Below are 19,170 nucleotides of genomic sequence, written 5' to 3'. Positions count from 1 at the left end.
TTCAAACAGTGTTCTCCACCTTCTTTTTTTTTTTTAATTTAATATTCATTTACTCACTTAACACTCACTAAATGTCTGCTCTGTCCAGGCACACTGTTTAGCCAATGCAATACATGGATGAAATAAATAAACACCCCTGCTCTCACTGCTGCCAGTGGAGGGAGATAGGCAATCAACATTAACAATAAATTATATAATATGTTAGAAAATGGTAAGTGCTTGGGGGAAACAGAGCAGAATTAAGGGGTTGGGAGAATGCTGCCATTGTAAATAGGCTGCTTTGGGGAGGCCTCATCTAGAGGTGTTATCTGAGCAAACTTGAAGAAGCTGAAGAAGGGGAGCAATGTGAATATCAGGGGAAAGAGCATTCCAGACCTAGGGAACAGCCAGTGTGCAAATACCCCAGTGCCTGGTGCATTGCAGGAACAGCAACAAGGCCAGTGGAGCCTGTGTGGGATGGGGGGTTGGGGGGTAAACAGTAGAAGATAAGAGAGGAGGGTCTCCTGGGTGACTCAGTTGGTTGAGCATCTGACTCTTGATTTCAGCCCAGGTCATGATCCCAGGGTCATTGGATCAAGCCTCACATCGGGCTCCGAGTGGCACCTGCTTAAAATTCTCTCTCTCTCTCCCTCTGCCTCTCTCCCCGATGTGCTCTCTCTCTCTAAAATTAAAAAAAAAAATTAATAAAAAATTATTTTATTAAAACAATTTTTAACATCTATTCATTTTTGAGAGACAGAGAGAGACAAAGCATGAGCAGGTGAGGGGCATAGAGAGAGGGAGGCACAGAATCCCAAGTAGGCTCCAGGCTCTGAGCTGTCAGCACAGAGCCCCACATGGGGCTCCAACCCATGAACCATGAGATCATGACCTGAACTGAAGTCGGTGGCTTAACTGACTGAGCCACCCAGGTGTGCCTAAAATAAAATAAATTGAAGAAGAAGAAGAAGAAGAAGAAGAAGAAGAAGAAGATAAGAGAGGAAATAAGGCCAGAGCAAATTAGGTGAAGCCTCTTGGACCATTGTAAAGACTTTATTACTCTGAAGAGATGAGGAGGCATTGGAAGATTGCCATGATCTGATCTGTTTTAACCGGAGGATCCCTGGGGTTGCTGAGCTGGGAATAGGTCAGGGGCAAGGGTGAAGGCAAGGCGACCAGCTGCAGGGAGAGAAGATAATGGCTGGGACATGAGCAATACTAGTGGAAGTGGAAGAGAGTAAGAGGATACTGGACAAATTTTCAGGGTAGAACCTACTGGATGTACCGATAAGTCAGATATGGGTTGTGAGAACAAGAAGTCAAGGGATCTTGGAGATCCCTTCATACCAATATATAAAGAAAAACATAAAAAATTTAGATAACCATAAAAAATCATATTTAATATTCTGAAAATAAATATTTAAATACTTCACATAATCTCTATCCGTTCCTTTGAGCCACCACCTATCCCAGGGAGGCGGGTGCGCGAGTCTCTCCACGCTCAGCCCCACCCCTAGGGCCTCGGCCCCGCCCCTGGACCCTCCCTGCCCCCCTCCCACAGCCTGCCTGCCAGTTCCGGCCCTTGTTACCAAGGTGATCGCAGGCGCCTGTGCAGTGTCCTGGAGGGTTCCGCCGTTCCCCAAGAGGCTGCGGTTGCTACGGTGACCGACTGCGCTATCTGCGTGTGGGACTCTTTCCGCTGTGAGCCCCGCCCAGACCCCGTCCCCGACGCCCTGGATTCGTCAGAAGCCGGCGGGTCTCGCGTGGTGCTCGTTGTCATGGTGATCGCTGCCCGGGGCCCAGCCTGACCAGGTCACCAAGCTTCTGGAGCCTTCGCAACCTCCGTGGGTGAGTCCGCCATACCCTTGCCCCAACCTCGTTCGCCCCCGTATGGGCTTGTCCCGGAGGCCCTATTTGGGAGGGCTCCGCGCCCCCGCCCACCTCTCACCGAGGTAACCTGAAAGCCAAGGCCTGCAGCCCCGGGGCCTCATTCCCTGAGCGCCCACCTCGGGCCAGGCCCGTGTTGGTCCTGAAGGAGAGTCAGATTAGATCCGGGAGGACGATAGGCCTGGTTAAGGCCTCGGCCAAGGCCACCCTCGTGGGGAAAGGGGGAAGACAGAAGATGCAGGACTGTTGAATAGGCCTGAGGGGCCAGGTGCTGGGCATGGTGAGGGGGTACAGGGAAACGCCTGTGGGCTGTAACCTAAGCCCCCCACCACCAACTAAACCTTAATCCCTTAGAGACTAGGAGCAAGGGACCACCCCTCACCACCGCAATTCCACTTCCTCCACCTGGGCCATGATGCACAGCTCAGCGTTTGTGCAATGCCTCACTCGCACCCCAGTGATAAGTTCAGAGAGCAGCCTCTCCTGGTTGGATACCTGGCAGAAGGAGACCCAGGTCTTCCTGACTCCCAGGCAGGACTAGGAAAGCCTGGTTCCCTCCACCCCCACCCCAACCATACTGTCTGCAGATGGAAAGAGATGACCTCTGGCCAGTATCCTTGACTGAGAAGGAAGCCAGGATCAATGTTTAAAGCTGCTGAGAAGTTAAACATAAACTTGAGGCTGAGTCCCCAGGGTTTTGCACAGCTCCCTAACTCTCCCCTGGTTGGGTCCACAGGACATTCTGGAAGGATGAGGTCCTCCCTGACGCCTTTGGGGCCACCTGTGAGCCGGGACCGCATCATCACCAGCTTCCCTAAGGTAGAGAGTCATTAGGCCAGCCCTTTATGTGTGTTTCATGTCCAAATCCATATTTCCCCACCTGCATTCATCACTGGAAACAAAGCACAGGAGCCTAGGAGATCAGTCCCTCACTAACAGACCCTGGGAACTTACCAGAGTTTAGAGAAGCAGGGAGATTTGGTGTTGACTCTCCCAAAGTGGACCAGCAAGTTAAGGGTGACACCAGGAGACAGGGTGGCATGGAGGTTAAAGGCACAGACTTTGCTGTCAGACAGTCCTGGGTGTGAATCCTGACTCTGTCATTTAACTGTGTGACTGTGGGCACGTCACTCAACCTCTCAGCTGCTGATACATAAGGATAACTCCTCTCACACTGGGTGCCTGGCTCTTGGTAAATGGGAGCTCCCTTACCCGCGTTGTGGGTATTTCTGCCTTTCTCATTATTACTACTGTTATCAAAATAGTATTCTAGTTTCCTGAAACCAAATCCGGGGGTGTCCCTCTTTACCATTCGGCTTGGTTCCTGCTGAAAACCCACAGCTCTCTGCCATGTGTATTAAAATCCAGTGTTAATTGCATCAGGGGATGCAAATCAGTACAACCCCTATAGAGGGCAGTGAGACAGTATTTCCCACCTTTGTGCTGCCCCTGCCTTCTGATCCAGCCATTCAAGGCCAGGCATTGAAGCAATTTGTAAAACAGGTCAGACACAATGTAAATGTCCTCCAGAGGGGGCTGCTTCAACAGCAAAATGCTACTTCCTAACAGACGTGAGGAAGAATGAGGCTTCCTTCCCTTCAGGAGCTGATGTGCAGTAATGGCTAAAGTCAATTAAGTAAAATGCAAGGAAGGGAACAGTGTGTAGTGTACTTCCATGGGTGGAAAAAAGGAGAGGGGAGAAAGCAAATGTATGTGTTTGTACATGCCAAAAATACCTCTGGAAGGACACATGAGATGCTGCTGTCAGTGGTTGCCTCCATGTGACTTGGGACAGGCATGGAGGGAAAAATCCTCTCTGTAGAGTGACCTCTTTTCTTGAGTTCTGTGCCCAGACTGTTAAGGAAGAAGGAGATGGCTGTAGGACTTTGGGTAACTTGGGTCTGCAACCATATCTTCTCATCTTTTCTTCCTCTACACACCCACAGAGAAAGCTGTGGTGCCTCAGATCTGTGGACAATTCCCCCAGAATTTTCCATCTCAACAGAAGCCCAGGCAATTGCTTCCCTAGAAAGCTTGACAGTGGTAACCAGGGATGATGGACACAGATGTTTCATGAGGCAAAAGGAAGGGAAATGTGATGGGCACAAAACAGTTCAGGGACAGAGGACCCCGTTTACAGAGACCAACAAGGTTCAGAGAAGTAGGGAGAGCTGCCTGGCATCACACAGCTGGGTGTGGCAGAGCCAGGACTTGATGTGGGTCTGACTCCAGAGCTCCAACCTTCCCCTACCCTGGGGCATCCATCGTGTTTTCACAGAGGGTAATATTCTCCCCACTCCCATCTGTGGCATTTCATCTTGTATCCCAGGGCCATACCATTTCACACCTGAGAAATTCATGGTCAGTAACTCCTGTTACTCTGTGCCTCAGTTTCCCTGTATCCAAAATCAGCCCACGCTTCCTGCCCAGTCTTCCTTATTACATTTCTTCAGTGCATCCAAAATGGTGGGATTCCTCTAATGACCACTTTGGCCAGGCTGGCCCCTGTTTTGAAGCCGACATGGAAGTCGACAAGAAAAAGCAGCCAGCTTTCTCCTAAAGTAGCTAACACTGTTCCACATGAATGTGGGCCACGGGGCTAAGCTGTTCACCTGCATTACCCCTTTGATCCTTCAACGACCATATGAAGAGCTGCTGTTATGAGTATCCTCACTTTACCGATGAGGAAACGGGCCTACTGAGATGTTGTGACTTACCCTTTTGTAAAGCTCCTTCCACTGTCCCTGCTTCCTCTGTCCCACATGGAGCTGTGGGGGCACATGGGCCAGGGAAGAGCCCATCTCAGTGCCTGGGAACGCAGAAGAAATACTAGGGCTAAGGGAGGAGGTGGAGCTCTTGCCATAGGGGAGCTGTGGGTCCAAGCAGTGCCCCTCTGAAGGACACAGAGGGCGGCCCGGGGGACTACTACCATATCATAGCAGAGAACACCAACAGCTTCCAACGATGCCCTTCTCCCCGTGTCCTTACCATGTTCTATCCTTAGCCTCCGCCAATCTGAGAGTAAAACATAACAGTCACCTTCAGCTTGTTTAATATCGTCTTTTCCAATTATAAAACAAAAGTGCACTCAACATGTGTCATGACCTCTTAATAGCTGTGAACATTTGCTGAGCACTTAATATGTGCCAGGCTGGGTCTGCCCTGATGGCTTTACAACATGATTTCATTCTATGCCTCCAGGCTTCTGAAGTCTTAACAGATGGGGAAATTAAAGTTCAGAGACATTAGACAGCTGTCTGGGATCACACAGCAGCTAAGAGTGGACACAGGTCCTCCTCTTCCTGTTTAAGAGAGATCGTACTCTTAAACCACAGCCCAGTTTTGCCTTCCAAGAAATGTGGAAGATGAAAAGAGCCCTCCAGGACATTTCCCATGTGCACATATGCATATTTTTAAAGAAAAATGGCACCCAAGATCTGCAGAAAGTATGGAAGGACCTTGGAGGCTAAAAGGGCCCTCATAGCCCACCCCTCATCTCACCCTGAGGGGCCCCGAGAGGACAGAGATCTGCCACATGCCCACAGCAAAGGTACAGCTGCCCCAGGCTAGACCCAGCTCTCCAAGTCACCACCTGGGTCCTTTGGTCTGGTCTGGCCTCTGCTGTTGCTCCTCAGGACTCACAAGACCCTGGAGCCTCAGGGCCACTGATGGGATAGAAGACAGATGTGACAGAGGGATCAGAGAAAGCTAATGAAGCTGGAGCTTCAAGGCTGGGGCGGGAGAGAATGCTGGGAAACAAGTCACCACCTCGCTGCCCTGCTTGGTGATGGAGCCGTGGCTTCACAGGGTACAGTGCCCACCTGTTTGTCTGTCTTTCTCCAGTGGTACACCCCTGACGCCTGCCTGCAGCTCAAGGAGCACTTTCACGGGCAGGTCAGCAGCACCTGCCAGAGCAGGAACACGGGGACCGTCGGGTGAGTGACCCCACATGCCAGGGGGTGCAGGATGTGTGGGGAGGTGGCAAGAAGGAATGAATGCATGGATAAATGTATGAACGAACAAATGAAACACAGAGATGACACCTGTGCAGCCCAGTACAGGCCTGGAGCTGATGGGGATTTTGATCTGGCTTTGCTTGACCCACCTCTGCCATAGAGAACGACTCCCTTTTCTCAGTAAGTCGCGCCATGACTTTTCAGCCTGAGGTCTCTCTCCGTGTATGTCTGCTTGCTCTGTCTGGAATGTCTTTCCTACTCTTTCAGCTCACAGTCTAGTGTCAGGGGAGTCCCCCATTACCCCTGCTCCCCAGCCTGCGCTGGGTGGGGTGCCCCTCCTGTGTGCTTCTGGGTCCCAAGGACTTAGCTCACAGAATTCCGAGTTTGCCTATCTGGATTCCTCACGAGACCTAGCCTGTGAGGGCATGGGCCATGTCTGTCCTGTTCCCTCCTCGGCAGCACCTGGTACCACCTCATTCCTGTAGCGCCTGGCACCACCTCGTTCCTGCCTTGGCAGCAGCCAGCTCTGCCAGCACAGGGAGTTAGCAGTTACTCCTCTTGGCACACAGGGACCAGGGCCTGCTTCTGCCTCTCCTCCTGAGGAGCTCACAGTCTGCTCAGGCAGTCCGCTGAGCTCACAGGTGTCGCACGGTATAGTGAGGTGGCAGCGGACACCCAGCACTGAGGCTCCCAAGGTGGCACAAGGTGAGGCTGCGCTCAGGTCAGAATAGCCAAAGCAGCCATGGTCATGGGCTGAGAGCATTGGCCACCAGTTAGGACGTACTGGTACCTTATAAGGTGCTTCACGCAGATGACCTCTCTGACCCTCAACAACAGCTCTGGGACGTGCAGAAACTGAGGCACAGTGGGTACCCCCACAGTACCTCAGCAGTACCTTTACTCCTTCATCTGGGAAGTGGAGTCAGGGCCGCCCTGCTCCAGACCTAGAAGCCAGCTGGGAGCAGAGAAGACACAGCTGCTGCACTCTCGGACATGACCAGGGGAACTACACCGGGTCACCAGGTGACACAAGTGCCTTCTCGCGGTCTGCCGGCAGAGGGAGTGCCTGGTCAAATGTTTCCCCATTGAGCTCCTGTGGCGCGAGCTGCAGAAACTTAAAGTATCACCAGGAGTCCCAGGCATGCTGCCGCAGGGAGTGCAGGACACACACAGGGTGAGGCTGTGGCTGTTCTCAGTGAGCAGGGTCCCCGGGGAGCCCAAGAACTTCAGAGCCGGTTGGCCTCAAGCCACAGCCTGGTGCCGTGTCCTGGTCCGACTCCTGTCCACTCCTCACCTCTTGGGGCCTGCCTGGACCTTGCAGATACCTCCAAGGCAGTTGGTGGCCATGGTGTCCTGGTCAGGGAGCACCTGCTTGCAAAGAGCAAGAGCCCATGCAGCGCCAGGGGGGGTATGAGCACGCAGGGGCTCTCTTCCCCCATGCCTGTATTCCCTGCACATGGGTGTTATGTCTGCATCAGTGGCTCCTGGTTCCTTACTGCACCCCCAGCTTGTAAATCACACCACCTAGGACTCCTCCCTCCACCCCGTCAGCCCAAGACTCAGCCTCTCATCATGCCCAATTCTTATCCTCATGACAGAGCTTGGCCCAGTGGCACAAGGGTATGGCCCCAGAAACGGCAGAGTCCCCAGAACAAATGCAGACCCTCCTGCCCTCCCCTTTGAATACCAGGGATGGGGCTAGACATCCCAGAGTGTCTCAGCAGGTGGCCTGTCCCCTGTCAAGGATTGAGGGGTGGTTCATGAGTGGGGAGCTCAGGGAAGGAAGGGCCCATATGTGTGAAGATGCTCTGTGGCCAAGCTTGAGAGCAACACACCCATATCCCTCACAGGCTCAGACTCTCCAAGGTGGTTGTCGTTGGCGATCTCTACGTGGGCAAGACCAGCCTCATCCACAGGTATGCCTGCCGCCACACCTCCCAGCACCGGTTGTCACACTTTTGCCTGGGAGGCCCATATAACTTTGTCGTAGTCCAAACTGCTTGGCTGATGGGAACCATGTCTCCAGAGGGGGTACAGGGAACCAGGGAGTGGCAGGTCAGGAGAAGGGCGCAGCATCCCAGGAGCCTGGCATTCATGACACCATACCCTGGGACCACGGGCTCATACCTCATTGGCCCTGACCTGCAGTGTTTGCCTTCCAGGCTGCTGCTCCACCCCCACAAAGCTCTTGTTGGCAGCTCATTCCATCTAGGGTCTATCCCTGTGAACCATCATCTCCTTATATTCCCTACAGGGTGAATTTTTCATTGCCTGCAGACTTTGGCTGTCGTGAGCAAAGCTTCCACACACAGCCTCTCTGATGACTCCCTCAACTCCCGCAGGTTTTGCAAGAATGTTTTTGACCGTGACTACAAGGCCACCATCGGGGTAGACTTTGAAATCGAGCGCTTTGAGATTGCTGGGATTCCCTATAGCCTCCAAATGTAAGTCACCATCATGTCACAGCATTTCCTGTGTGGCTCATGGGTGGGCTTTGCGGAGGAGACCCTTGGGGAAAGCCTTGGTAAGCTCCTTGTTGACTGTGCCCTGTGGTGCCCAGTGAGGACCTGTCTGGACAAACAGGAACAGTTATGTGAAACTGGACTTCTCCAGTTCCCCGAGGCCCTGTATACTCCCTCAGTCCCCATGGGTGTCTCACATTGGTCATCAGACCTGGGAAAGGCCTCACAGACCAATGAGCCTACTCACCCTCATTCTCTCTTAATGCCCACCCCTCAGGTTCTGGCTCCGGGTCCAGGTCTGCCTGGCCCCTGGTGATCCCAGTCACCTCAGGCCTGTGAGCATCTGTTCTCATCTGGAAAATGGAGCCAAAAGGCACCTAGTCCATGTGCCTTCCTCAGGCCTGATGTACCACCCCCACCCCCACCCCCTGCCCTTGCTCTGCTCCATCTCCCTGTGTCTGTCTGCTTCCCTGCCAGACCCCATGTCTCTGCCTCTCAGTGACCCACTGGCTTCAGCCTCTCCCTCCAGTTTCCCTCAGAACAGCCCAGAGTCTTTTCCCCAGCCTCACACTTTCCCACTAGAGCTCTGGACCTTACCTTCCTTCTCCTCTGGCACCTGGAGGATACTGCAGGCCTCTCTGCGTCACCAGCCCTACCCTCTCCTGTGTGGCTTCCTCCCCGCTTCCAAGCTGCCCTGCATGGCACATTCTATGCTCTCTGCCCAGCTGCTCCTATACCTCCTCTTGCCTACTGCCTCTGTCCTGGTCCCCTTCTCTTTTCTCTCTCCCTGGGGTTCACCCCTGCTCCTCTGGTTTCATTTCTCCATCCTCTATGCCCTGCTTGGGCTTAGCCGGGGAATCTATGGTCATCAAGATGGAGGTCACCCTCTCATAGACCTCAGCTCCTAACTCTGTCATGATAATGTCTGCTTCCCTGAGGACAGCCCCAGTGCAGTCCTAGTGATACAGGTGGCACTGCTGAATCTTGCACAAGGGAGAGTACAGGGCCAGACCAGAGCAGAAGAGGCTGTGAAAATGCAGGGCTGTGGGATCAAGGGGCTCCGGAGCCAGGAGAGCTGAGGAGCACAGAGCTGATGGGGCAGCCTAGGTGGAGCCGTGCAGAGAATGGCCTGTGCTGGGCTCCCCGTTGTGGCCACTGGCCACATCTAACTAGAACAGATACTGTCCTGGCTTGGCTTCTTATTGTCCTACATTGAGGCCACTGCTAGCTATCCATCTGGCCCCACCTCCAGGCCACCCTCCAGCTTCCCATCCAGAGTCATCTTCAGAAATGAAAGACAATATGAATGAATTAATGAAAGAATAGAGTCAAAATGTTCTGCGTCATGCTGAATCACATGAAAACATTTCAGACTTTTGAGGTCTTATTCATGGCTTGTCTACTTTTCCATTTGCTGAAGAGTTAAATTCTGATCTATTTATTTATTTTATTTTTTTAACATTTATTTATTTTTGAGAGACAGAGTGAGACAGAGCATGAGCAGGAGAGGGGCAGACAGGGACACACACACACAGAATCCGAAGCAGGCTTCAGGCTCTGAGCTGTCAGCACAGAGCCTAGTGCAGGGCTTGAACCCACGAACTGTGAGATCATGACCCGAGCTGAAGTTGGATGCTCAACCGACTGAGCCACCCAGGCACCCCGATCTATTATTTTTAAAAGGGAATGGATTTTCAGGCTTAGGCCTGCATATTGATCACCTGCCTGTTTCTAAACAAGAGCAAGTAGATCTCAGCATGGGTGTCCCCCTCTCCTATAGTGTGCTCATGGCAGACATCATTAATCGATTGTGGCATTCTTTTCCATAAAGTCAGGGCTGTGCCCCTCCAGAGAGCCAGAGCTCAGAGTCACCCAGGAGATGCAAACCATGTCCCTGTTATATACTCCCACCCCCCCACCCAGAACCTGAACATCCCCTCTGCTGCAGTACAGAATGTTGAAGCCATGGCCCAGCCACACATGAGCAAGGGCAGATCCATAGCTGGCAGCCTAGCCTGGAGCCCCATTCCCATTCACAGGGCCTCCCCTGCAGGTGGATTTCCACATCTTCAGAGCAAGCATATCAGGGAACATACTCTCTTTTTTAATGGCATGGTCCAAAGGGACTAAGCTACAACTCCATTTATCCAGGCAGTAGAACTACTTGGGCCATGCCCCCTCCTCCACTGGCATGGTGAATCCAGCCAGGAAGCTCCCCCATGGGGCACCTTAGGAAGAGATCATGAGGAATTGGTGGGCGGGGACTACTGGCTGGTAGCTGGGACGGGCCCTCAGGCCTGCCCACCCACAGCCCCACTAGCCTGCTGGCTCAGACCACTGCAATTGCTTAATCTGCCACCTCTCTGTTTCCCTTTCTGTCTTTGCCACCACACAGCTGGGACACAGCAGGGCAGGAGAAGTTCAAGTGCATTGCATCTGCCTACTACCGGGGTGCCCAGGGTGAGCATCTGGGTGATGGCAATGGTGGGGCCCTCAACCACATACAGCAGGAGGCTCCCACTGGGCTTATAACAAGAAGTCCAGGTCCTCCACGCAGACACCAAATCTGTCCTCCGAGGACCACTGAGAAAATTCCTGGCCAGTCCTCTGGGATGAAGAAACTGCCTTCCAGCCAACCCGGCCGGTGGTTGGCCTCCGCAGTCACATCCTTCAGGGACCCTGTGCTGGTGGCTGCTCCCTGTGAGTCTCAGCCACAGTTTCAGCTCAGAAGGATGCTCAGAGAGGGAGATGCATGTCTAGAAACCCCCTAAAAAGAAAAGAAGAGCATAGTCGACTCCTGGAGAAGGTGCAGGGAGGCTAGGCTGGAGGGGAGGAGTGGCAGGGCCACAGGACTGCACCTGCGGATGGGGGATAGTGGGGGTGGCCCGGGCACTGGGCAGGCCTCCCAGGCAGTAGGCAGCAGCATAAGCTCCCCACTCCGACCCCAGCTTCCCAGGAAGAAGGGGTTTCAATGGGAGACATGAGAACCGCTCACAGGCTCCAAAACCAGGCTCAAGTTTTGAGGCACAGTTATGTCTACTCAGTACTGGTGTAAAGAAATTACAAGTTTCCATTTGAGATTTGAGAAAAGCAAAAACAGGAAACAAACCATAAGCACTTTGGCTGTGGGTTGGAATTCCTGCACTGGCACGTCTTCTCAGGGGCATGACACGTCCTGAGGATGACGTGTGAGGCACCGGGACACCCCTGGGAACTGCACCCTGGCCCACCCCCATCAAGGTCCTCAGTGTCCTCCTTCATTTCCATTCTTTTCTGCCTCAGGCGGCCTCCTACAACCTTCAGCCAAGGTGCAGAGGAAGGTTCTGCCCAGCCCCGCTCACTTCCCCAGGGCCACTCTGGAATGTCCTCCACATGGGGCTTCCCTCAGGACTCCCAACGGGCTCCTGGACACCCTGGACAAAACGGGTCCAGGGCGGAGCCATTGAGGAGAGGCACCTAGGGGGCAGCGGCTGCATCTCCCAATTTTCTGTCTACCTTGCTCCTCAGAAATTGTTTTCCTAAAGCTGGTTGTTGCTAATTGTCCTCATAGCCATAGCTGCCATTGGTCAAAATCCCTGCATCAGGCCCTAGATCAAGAGCTTGTAAAATAGCTATTCTTGCTTAATCCTCATGGCAACCCTGAGAGCCTGAGATATCATTCTCACCACTTCACAGATGGGGAAACTGAGGCTCTCAGCAGTTAAAACCCTCATCTGAGCTCCCTCAGCTGTAAGTGGCAGAAGAGAAGTTTGAACACAGGAGCCCATGAGCTCATCTTGCCTCCCTGGATAACCCCTGGGGCTGGACCTCTGGATATGGGTTGGAAAGGGTGGTGGGTAGGTAGGTCCCAAGGGGCAGCTATGGAGTGTCTCTTCCCCAGCCCCCACAGTGGGGACCAGAGCCGACTGCCTGGGGGACCACTCTGGCAGTTGTGTGGGAGCCAGGCTCCTCTCTGGGTTTCTCCTGGGGAACAGGGAGCTGCATGAGGGGAGCCCTTCCTGGTCGCACCATGTTGGCCTCACCTGTTGCTGACCTGCTCTTGGCTTCTCCCTGTGTGTACAGTGATCATCACAGCCTTTGACCTCACTGATGTGCAGACTCTGGAGCACACCAGGCAAGTCTGGGACTCTGTGGCCCCTGTGGTCCTCTTGGGTTTGGGAACACCCACGAGCTGGGCCCCCATTGGTGGGTGCACATGACCAGGCTCACTTGTCAGAACTGACTGCCCACAGGCCACTTACTGTCCAATTTGCCAAATTATCCTTTAAAATTTGCATCCATCTGCTGAAGGCAGGGCCAGTTCAGGATACACGGGCAGCCCAGTCATACTGGGGCCAGCACTCACAAGGTCCTGCCTTTGCTTTTCTTTTTTTTTTTTTTTTTTAATGCTTATTTATTTTGAGAGTGTGCATGGAGGAAGGGCAGAGAGAGAGGGAGAGCACTGACAGCAGGGAGCCTGATGCGGGCTCGAACTCACAAACCATGAAAGCATGACCTGAGCTGAAGTCGGACGTCTAATTGACTGAGCCCCACCAGGCGCCCTGAGCCTGCATTTGCTTTAATGCTCTGCTGTCACCATCTTGAAAGCTTTAATAATTGCTGGAGGAGGGGCCTCACATTTTCACTTTGCCCTGGGTCCTACAAATGACGTATATCCAGTCCTGTCTGAAGGGATAGTATTTGCTGTCTTGGGTAGAGATCAGTCAGGAGACCTGGTAACATGACCAATTCTGGGAGGCCATCTGCTTCTGCTGGGAATTGGGAATTGACCAAAGTCCTTTCACCTCACTTGGGCTTGGGGCATTCATATCCAGCTTCTCCCAAACCCCGTAAGGGAGGCTGGGGTGATTGTTTAAGTTGATGAAAGGACAGCACTCACCCAAGCTGACACAGGGTGAGGGCGCTGCCAGGGTAGGGTCTTCACCTCCCCTGACAAGTGCTTTTGCATCCCCACCCACCTTCAGTCCAGCTGGTGGCAGGACCAGCGCCCCACTCAGCCAGCTGGGTCTAGGTGCCCTCCCTGCAACTGGAGGCTCAATGCTCCTAGCTCTCGGGTGGACCCAGGTCTGCACCCTCCATTCCCTGGTCTTCTTCAGACGTCTCTAGGGAGACGGATGCCCTCCTCAGCCTGTCTTCCTTCTGTGCATTCCAGGCAGTGGCTGGAGGATGCGCTAAGGGAGAACGAGCCAGGCTCCTGCTTCGTGTTCCTCGTGGGAACCAAGAAGGACCTTCTGGTGAGCACGCCAGAGCTAGAGGCTTAGGATGGCGCCCGGGAAAATGCATGCACTTTCAGCCTAAGCTTGGAGAATGGAGGGTGGTGCTGACATGCCTAGATGGGGATTTGGAGGCCAGGAGCTGAAAGTTAGGGGCACCTGAGTTCCCTGTTCCTGTTTTGTCTTGTCTGAGGGATCACTGGGGTCTCACCCCTGGGGATGTGTACCCCCACCTGTGCACTGAGGCTGACCATCCCAGGGTGACATGGGGAGGGAGGTGGCCCAGTAGGAAGTGCCTCCCCACAGGGAGGGCCTGGAAAGCTGGGTCAGGAGGGCTGCTTCTCCCAGTCAGGGGCTGCATGTGAGCAGGCAGAAATGGAGGCTGTGCGCCTGGCCAGCGAGATGCGGGCAGAGTACTGGTCGGTGTCAGCTAAGACAGGTGAGTTGCCACAGTGCATGCAGAGCTTCCTTCTGTGTCTCTGTGGAATGCTTGAGTCACAGCCAGCTGTGCTGGTGACGATGCAGGGCCTTCCATTGCTTGAGAGGAGTCTCCCATCCCTAAAGGCAGACTAGGAGCCCTCCCCCGTAGGCAACAGGAATAGCGACACCTGGCCCTATGCTTGTGTTCTGTAATGCAACCCCCTCCCTCCTTGAGTCAGATCCATTTTATCCCTGTGGGTCATGTCCAGGGTCATAGGGAGGAAGTGGCAGGGCTGGGATTGGAATATAGCCCTCACCTGTAACCACTGTACCATTCTGCCCACCCCCCACCTGAGGTAGCCAGGTAAGAGGTACCTCCTGGCACATAGAAGGGTCCAGTAACTGGGGGCTCCCACCCCTTCCCCGGGTGTCATCGTGAAAGACACTGCAACACTGCTCATGGCCCCCTGGCCCTCATCCACATCCCACCCATCTGTCCTCCAGCCACACTGGGCCCCAGCCACAGTGAGCCCTCAGTCCCTGTGCCACCTTCACCCATGAGCCACTGTTTACTTCAGCCCTGGCAAGATGCTTAACATCTCTCAGCCTCAGTGTCCTCATCTGAGAAATGGGTGATGCTTTCTATCTCATCTTGTTTTTACTGTAAAAACATGTTGTCTTTTATGGAAACCAATTTGACAATAAATTTCATATATTAAAAAAAAACATGTCTTAAATTATAAAAGCCATGTGTATTCATGGTGGAAAAGTTAGAAAATGCAGAGAAGCAAAGGACACACTTTAAAAACACAGGTTGTTGCCAGGGATGAAATGAAATAACATGCAGTTATTGCATAGCTCATAGAAGGCCCCAGTGGCTCTGGGGACTCAGGCATTATGCCTTGTAGTCCTTGCCCTGGGTGAGGGGCTGCGGTAAACATCTGGCCAGGGACTTGGTGAGGTAATGGTGGGATAGGCACCACGGGTGGAAGCACAACTTCCAGCCTGACACAGATAAGAGTGTGGCAATGGCCATGCCCAGTTCCCTCTGCCCCTTCCTGACAACATCCACTGTGCCTATGAGAACCCACCCTCTTAGAGTAACAGCACATTCGTTGAGAATTCTCCTATGGGCCAAGCAGGATTGCCCTGAGCAGTTGTATAGGTTGTTAGCTGCACAAGGGTCATGTGCATGTCAGGAGTTGGAATCTAGCCCTGTGCCCAGGTGGGTGCTCTCCTCCACCTGGAGGAGGATACACAAAGTCTCCATGTGGAAGTTGACAGAACATTAATCTTCACAACTGCTCACTGGATAGGTGCTCAAAAGTGACAAGAGAGCAGACACCCTCTGATCTCCACACATCCCAGTGCCTGGCCCACAGGAGATGTTCAGTGGCGAATAATTGGAAGAGTAGATGCTGGGAAACCAAGCCTCAGATTTGAGGGAGCTGCCAGGGCAGGGGGCCCCAGAGCCCCCTGAGGTGGGAGGCCGGGCCAGCCCGCCCCATCCTTTGCACTGTGCCGCCTCAGGAAGCCCCACAGGCGGGCCGCCCTGGCTCCCGCACCTGTTGGCTCACAAATTCGTCTGTGGGTGAGGGGAGAGGCGACAGGGTCAGGGCTGTCTCTTGGGCCCACAGGGGAGAATGTGAAGGCGTTCTTCAGCCGTGTAGCTGCCCTGGCATTCGAGCAGTCGGTTCTGCAGGACTTGGAGAGGAGGAGCAGTGCCCAGCTCCAGGTCGGCGACGGAGACCTCATCCGTGCGTACAGACAGCAGGGCGGGGACTGGGGAGCAGGCTTGCAGCCTAAAATCTATGTCCACCATCCCCCTGTCCCAAGAGCCCATTCCCTTAACTCGTCCCCCTGTGCTGTCCTCTCTGGGCTATCCTTTTTGCCATTACTCGGACCTCAGGCCCACAGCCTCCCTGACCCTGCCTGCCAGCTCAGACTCCCTCCCTGGCTCTCCTTGCCCTTCCAGCAGCTTCCTCATGAGCCAGGCTGGGCATCCCTGGCTGCATGGATGTGTCCGGGCTTTGGCTCTTCTAGTCTGTGTCTCTGCCCATGCTGTTCCGCCACCTAGAATACATCCTAGGCCTCTCAGCCTGTGCCAGGTAATCAGGGCCTTGATTGAGAGGCCCAGGAGGTCAAGCTCAGCTGGGACCAGTGGAGTCACCAGAGGGAACCAGTGGCAGGGGAGGGAGGCTGCCCAGTGTCAGCTACAGGTGCTTAGTTGAGGCCATGTGACTTTTTCCAACCTTACAGGAATGGAGGGGAGTCCACCCGAGACCCAGGAGAGCAAGACATCCTCCAGCCTGGGTTGCTGTTAGCTGGGGCCTGCATCCGAAGCCTCTACTCCCTGCACATGCATGGACAGTGCCTTCCATGACCGTGGAGGGGTGATAGGAAGCCATCCGTGTCTGCCCACGCACCATGCTGAGCCCCAGAGCTCAGCCACTTGTCGTTAGCAGGTCAGGAGCCAGGAAAGACCTGCTCTGGCTGCCCAGGAGCCTCTCACTGCCCAGCTGTGGGTATACTGTGGTGATCATCTGGAAGGCCAGTCCCTCCTCTAGATTCACCTGGCCTTGAGAGGCCTCAGGACAACAGATATGAGACACTTGTGCCCCACTATCTCTTACCCTCGGCACACATCAGCTGCCCATGTAGGCACTCTCCCAGCTTTCCTGGGTTGGCCTCAGAATCCTTCTCATCTAAGTGGTCCAGGCAAGCAGGACTTGTCAAAGTCAGCATATGAGGGAAAATCCACCTGTCATCCCTGCTTGGGACTTTTCTGTTCTCAACAGGACTTGAAGTTCTGGGCCTCGGAGCCCCAGGCTTCATCGTCCACTGTCCCTCTGCCACAGACTTATGGGATCCCTCAGCAGCCTTGCCCCTCTGGAGGAGGATGGACAAGATGGTCTCTCAGGCCCCTTTTGGCCAAGGGGTCATCTTTGGCTCACCTTTGATCCCTGGGATCCTGTCCTATTGGTCAGTGGGTGAGAATGTGCAGAATAGGCTATTCATGCCCCTCTGGCCCACCTGGACAATGAGTTTCCCTAGCTGTGCTATGGGAAGAAGGCTTCCCAGCTGCCCCTGAGGTAAATTCCTACTACATCCAATGTGCATGGCACTGCCCTGCTGTTACCAGCAATGGTCACCCAGACACTGCTGAGCTGGTGTCCACGGTTGCCCTGCCATCCCTCTCTCCCTCCGGCCTACACAGGAAGGGCCTGGAAAACAAGAAAATGCTGGGTGTGTGCCTCTCAGGACCTTTGTGGTGGCATCCACGTATCTTTCGAGGATATCAGAGGCCCTCCAGAGTCTAGCAGGCTCCTCACCTACACCACCCTGTCCTGCACATCCAGAACCAGAAGGAACAACCCAGGCACCCCTTCCCCAGCTCCTTCCCAGAGTGCCCGCTCTCTCTATACCCTCATCTTACTCTTCTGTGGGAGCTATTGACTACCCCCACACACCCCACACTCCGCGGCCCTGGGTGGGTGCCTGCTCATCCCTGCCCACCCCGTGCCACAAGCAGGTGGGCACATCTGGGCACTTCCCACCTGCTTCTCAGGTGAGCATTTTGCAAACAGCTGTTCTGGTCAGTGCCCCGAACAGTACCCCATACAGTGCCTGGCACACTGCAAGTGCCCAGTGGCGTTCATCAGCTGATAGCAACTGCCAAATGCTGGTTGGGGAAGAACCTGGCATCTTTTTTCTGTTCATTCTCCCTTCACATTTTAGCTGTCCTTTTTTTATAGCTATAAAATACTTCTTTATATAAATCACACAAAGGAATTATGTACACACTTGTGATAAGCCAAAACAAGACACTACAAAGCTTTGTATATAGACTAAAAGTCCCCCTCCTGTCCCTGGAAGTAAGCATTGTTAATGGCTGTGGGAATCCTCCCAGACTATTCCTGGGCAGCACAACCATGGTTGTGGGCTTGTTTGTTTAACCAGAATGAGCTTCCACCACACATGCTGCCTGGCAGCCTGCATTCTTGTCAACCTGCAGGAGCCCTCTCCACACACCGAACCTACTTGTTCTTTAGCAGCTGCCATTTTCCTTCCCGTGATGGACCAGAGTCCCAAGTGCCCTGTCCCCTGAGGGAGACATTTGGTTTGTGTCCATGTTTTAGCTTTTACCGAAGGTGCTTCAGTGACCATCTTATAGATGTAGCTTCACACACTCAGGATTCCCAAAGAGGACTTGCTGGCCCTTCTGTGGTGTGGGTCCCCAGCTTGGTCCACTAGACACAATCTTGGGGGGCAGGCAGGTCACATTAGGACCAGGGCTGTGGCACACAACAGAAAGTGTCACGGGACGGAGGAGCCCGGTCACAGTGGGCTGGCGCTCTCCATTGGCTCCCTCCCCTCACCCCTTCAGGCCCCAGGGTTGGGGGGGGGCGACAATAAAGGTGTCCTGTTGCTAGCTCCTGAGCTAGAACCAACCACAGTATGTTGTGTGTGCCCACTCTCTGTACGTGGCCCTTTATTAAACTTTCCCCATGCTGTCCACTGTGTGCTTGGTTGTTTCCCACCGGTTGATTCAGAGTCTCCTCTGTCAGAATCACTTGACAAGCTGACAAAGACATTCTCTTCAAACACCTCAAGACTTGGCTGTAATTTCTGGGGCAGAAACAGGACAACACAAGTGGTTCAGAAATGGCTTGTCCCTCAGCCCCGTTTCCCTGCCAAGCAGCCTCAGCTTTGGGATGCTGTGTCCCTTACATGGGTCCCCCAGTCAGGTGGTCCCAGTGCCCTGTTGCCCAGGGTTGTGACCCCTAAAAGGGGTTTATTCGCATGTCCTCAACTGCACCCAGCCCTCCTCAGGGTCCCCAGCAGAGCCAGGAAATGAGCTAACCAATCCCTTCCTCTGTCACCCCCTGCTCCCTGAGCCTCCACAGTTTGGGTCAGCCTTCCCCCAGGCCCTGCAGCCATGTGACGTGACAAAGACTCCCCAGTGACTCAGAGTGGGGCACTTGCTCCCAACCTCCCTAATCTTGTGTCCTGGGCACCTGCTGGCCTCTCTCTTCCCCTAGCCCTGCTTTGGGCCACTAGAGTGGGTGGGGAAAGACTGAAGATCCATTCAACTCTCACTTCAGCTGAGAGGTGAGATGGGAGCCACCCCCAAATGAACCTCATTCTCCAGAGAGACCCAGGGCATCCTAAGCAGGGAGACCTCAGGTTACCTAAGATCTAGGTAACTGGGACACAGACATGGACAGAGGGTCACTTACGTTCATACATTCG

General features: G+C 53.8%; 1 protein-coding gene across 3 annotated transcripts; it reads left to right on the top strand.

Annotated features, from left to right (window-relative positions):
• Positions 1–1,567: 1,567 nt before the first annotated feature.
• Positions 1,568–18,431, top strand: RAB36 (RAB36, member RAS oncogene family). Of its 3 annotated transcripts, none has more exons than XM_060612591.3 (11): positions 1,568–1,827; positions 2,603–2,685; positions 5,710–5,801; positions 7,673–7,738; positions 8,165–8,266; positions 10,680–10,744; positions 12,347–12,402; positions 13,441–13,518; positions 13,846–13,936; positions 15,555–15,652; positions 16,177–18,431. In XM_060612591.3, exons 2-11 carry the CDS (start codon positions 2,617–2,619, stop codon positions 16,312–16,314), a joined length of 855 nt encoding a protein of 284 aa, XP_060468574.1. In that variant the 5' UTR covers positions 1,568–1,827; positions 2,603–2,616; the 3' UTR covers positions 16,315–18,431. The 3 variants fall into 3 exon arrangements, with proteins under 3 accessions (XP_060468574.1, XP_060468577.1, XP_060468578.1); XM_060612594.3 differs by having other exon boundaries at positions 15,555–15,674; XM_060612595.3 differs by lacking the exons at positions 10,680–10,744; positions 12,347–12,402 and having other exon boundaries at positions 13,437–13,518.
• The last annotated feature ends 739 nt before the right edge of the window (positions 18,432–19,170 follow it).

This window comes from Panthera onca, chromosome D3 (assembly GCF_046562875.1).
Source record: "Panthera onca isolate mPanOnc1 chromosome D3, mPanOnc1 haplotype 2, whole genome shotgun sequence".
Classification (NCBI taxonomy): domain Eukaryota; kingdom Metazoa; phylum Chordata; class Mammalia; order Carnivora; family Felidae; genus Panthera; species Panthera onca.
The sequence above is the reverse complement of the archived record's forward strand: the minus strand, read 5'-3'. Positions and strand labels throughout refer to the sequence as shown.

Coding starts and splice junctions, on each gene's coding strand:
- RAB36 (XM_060612591.3), top strand. CDS start 2,617: ATGAGGTCCTCCCTGACGCCTTTGGGGCCACCTGTGAGCCGGGACCGC. Junction 8,267..10,679: donor ATTCCCTATAGCCTCCAAAT/GTAAGTCACCAT, acceptor GCCACCACACAG/CTGGGACACAGCAGGGCAGG. Junction 15,653..16,176: donor GGAGCAGTGCCCAGCTCCAG/GTCGGCGACGGA, acceptor CCAACCTTACAG/GAATGGAGGGGAGTCCACCC.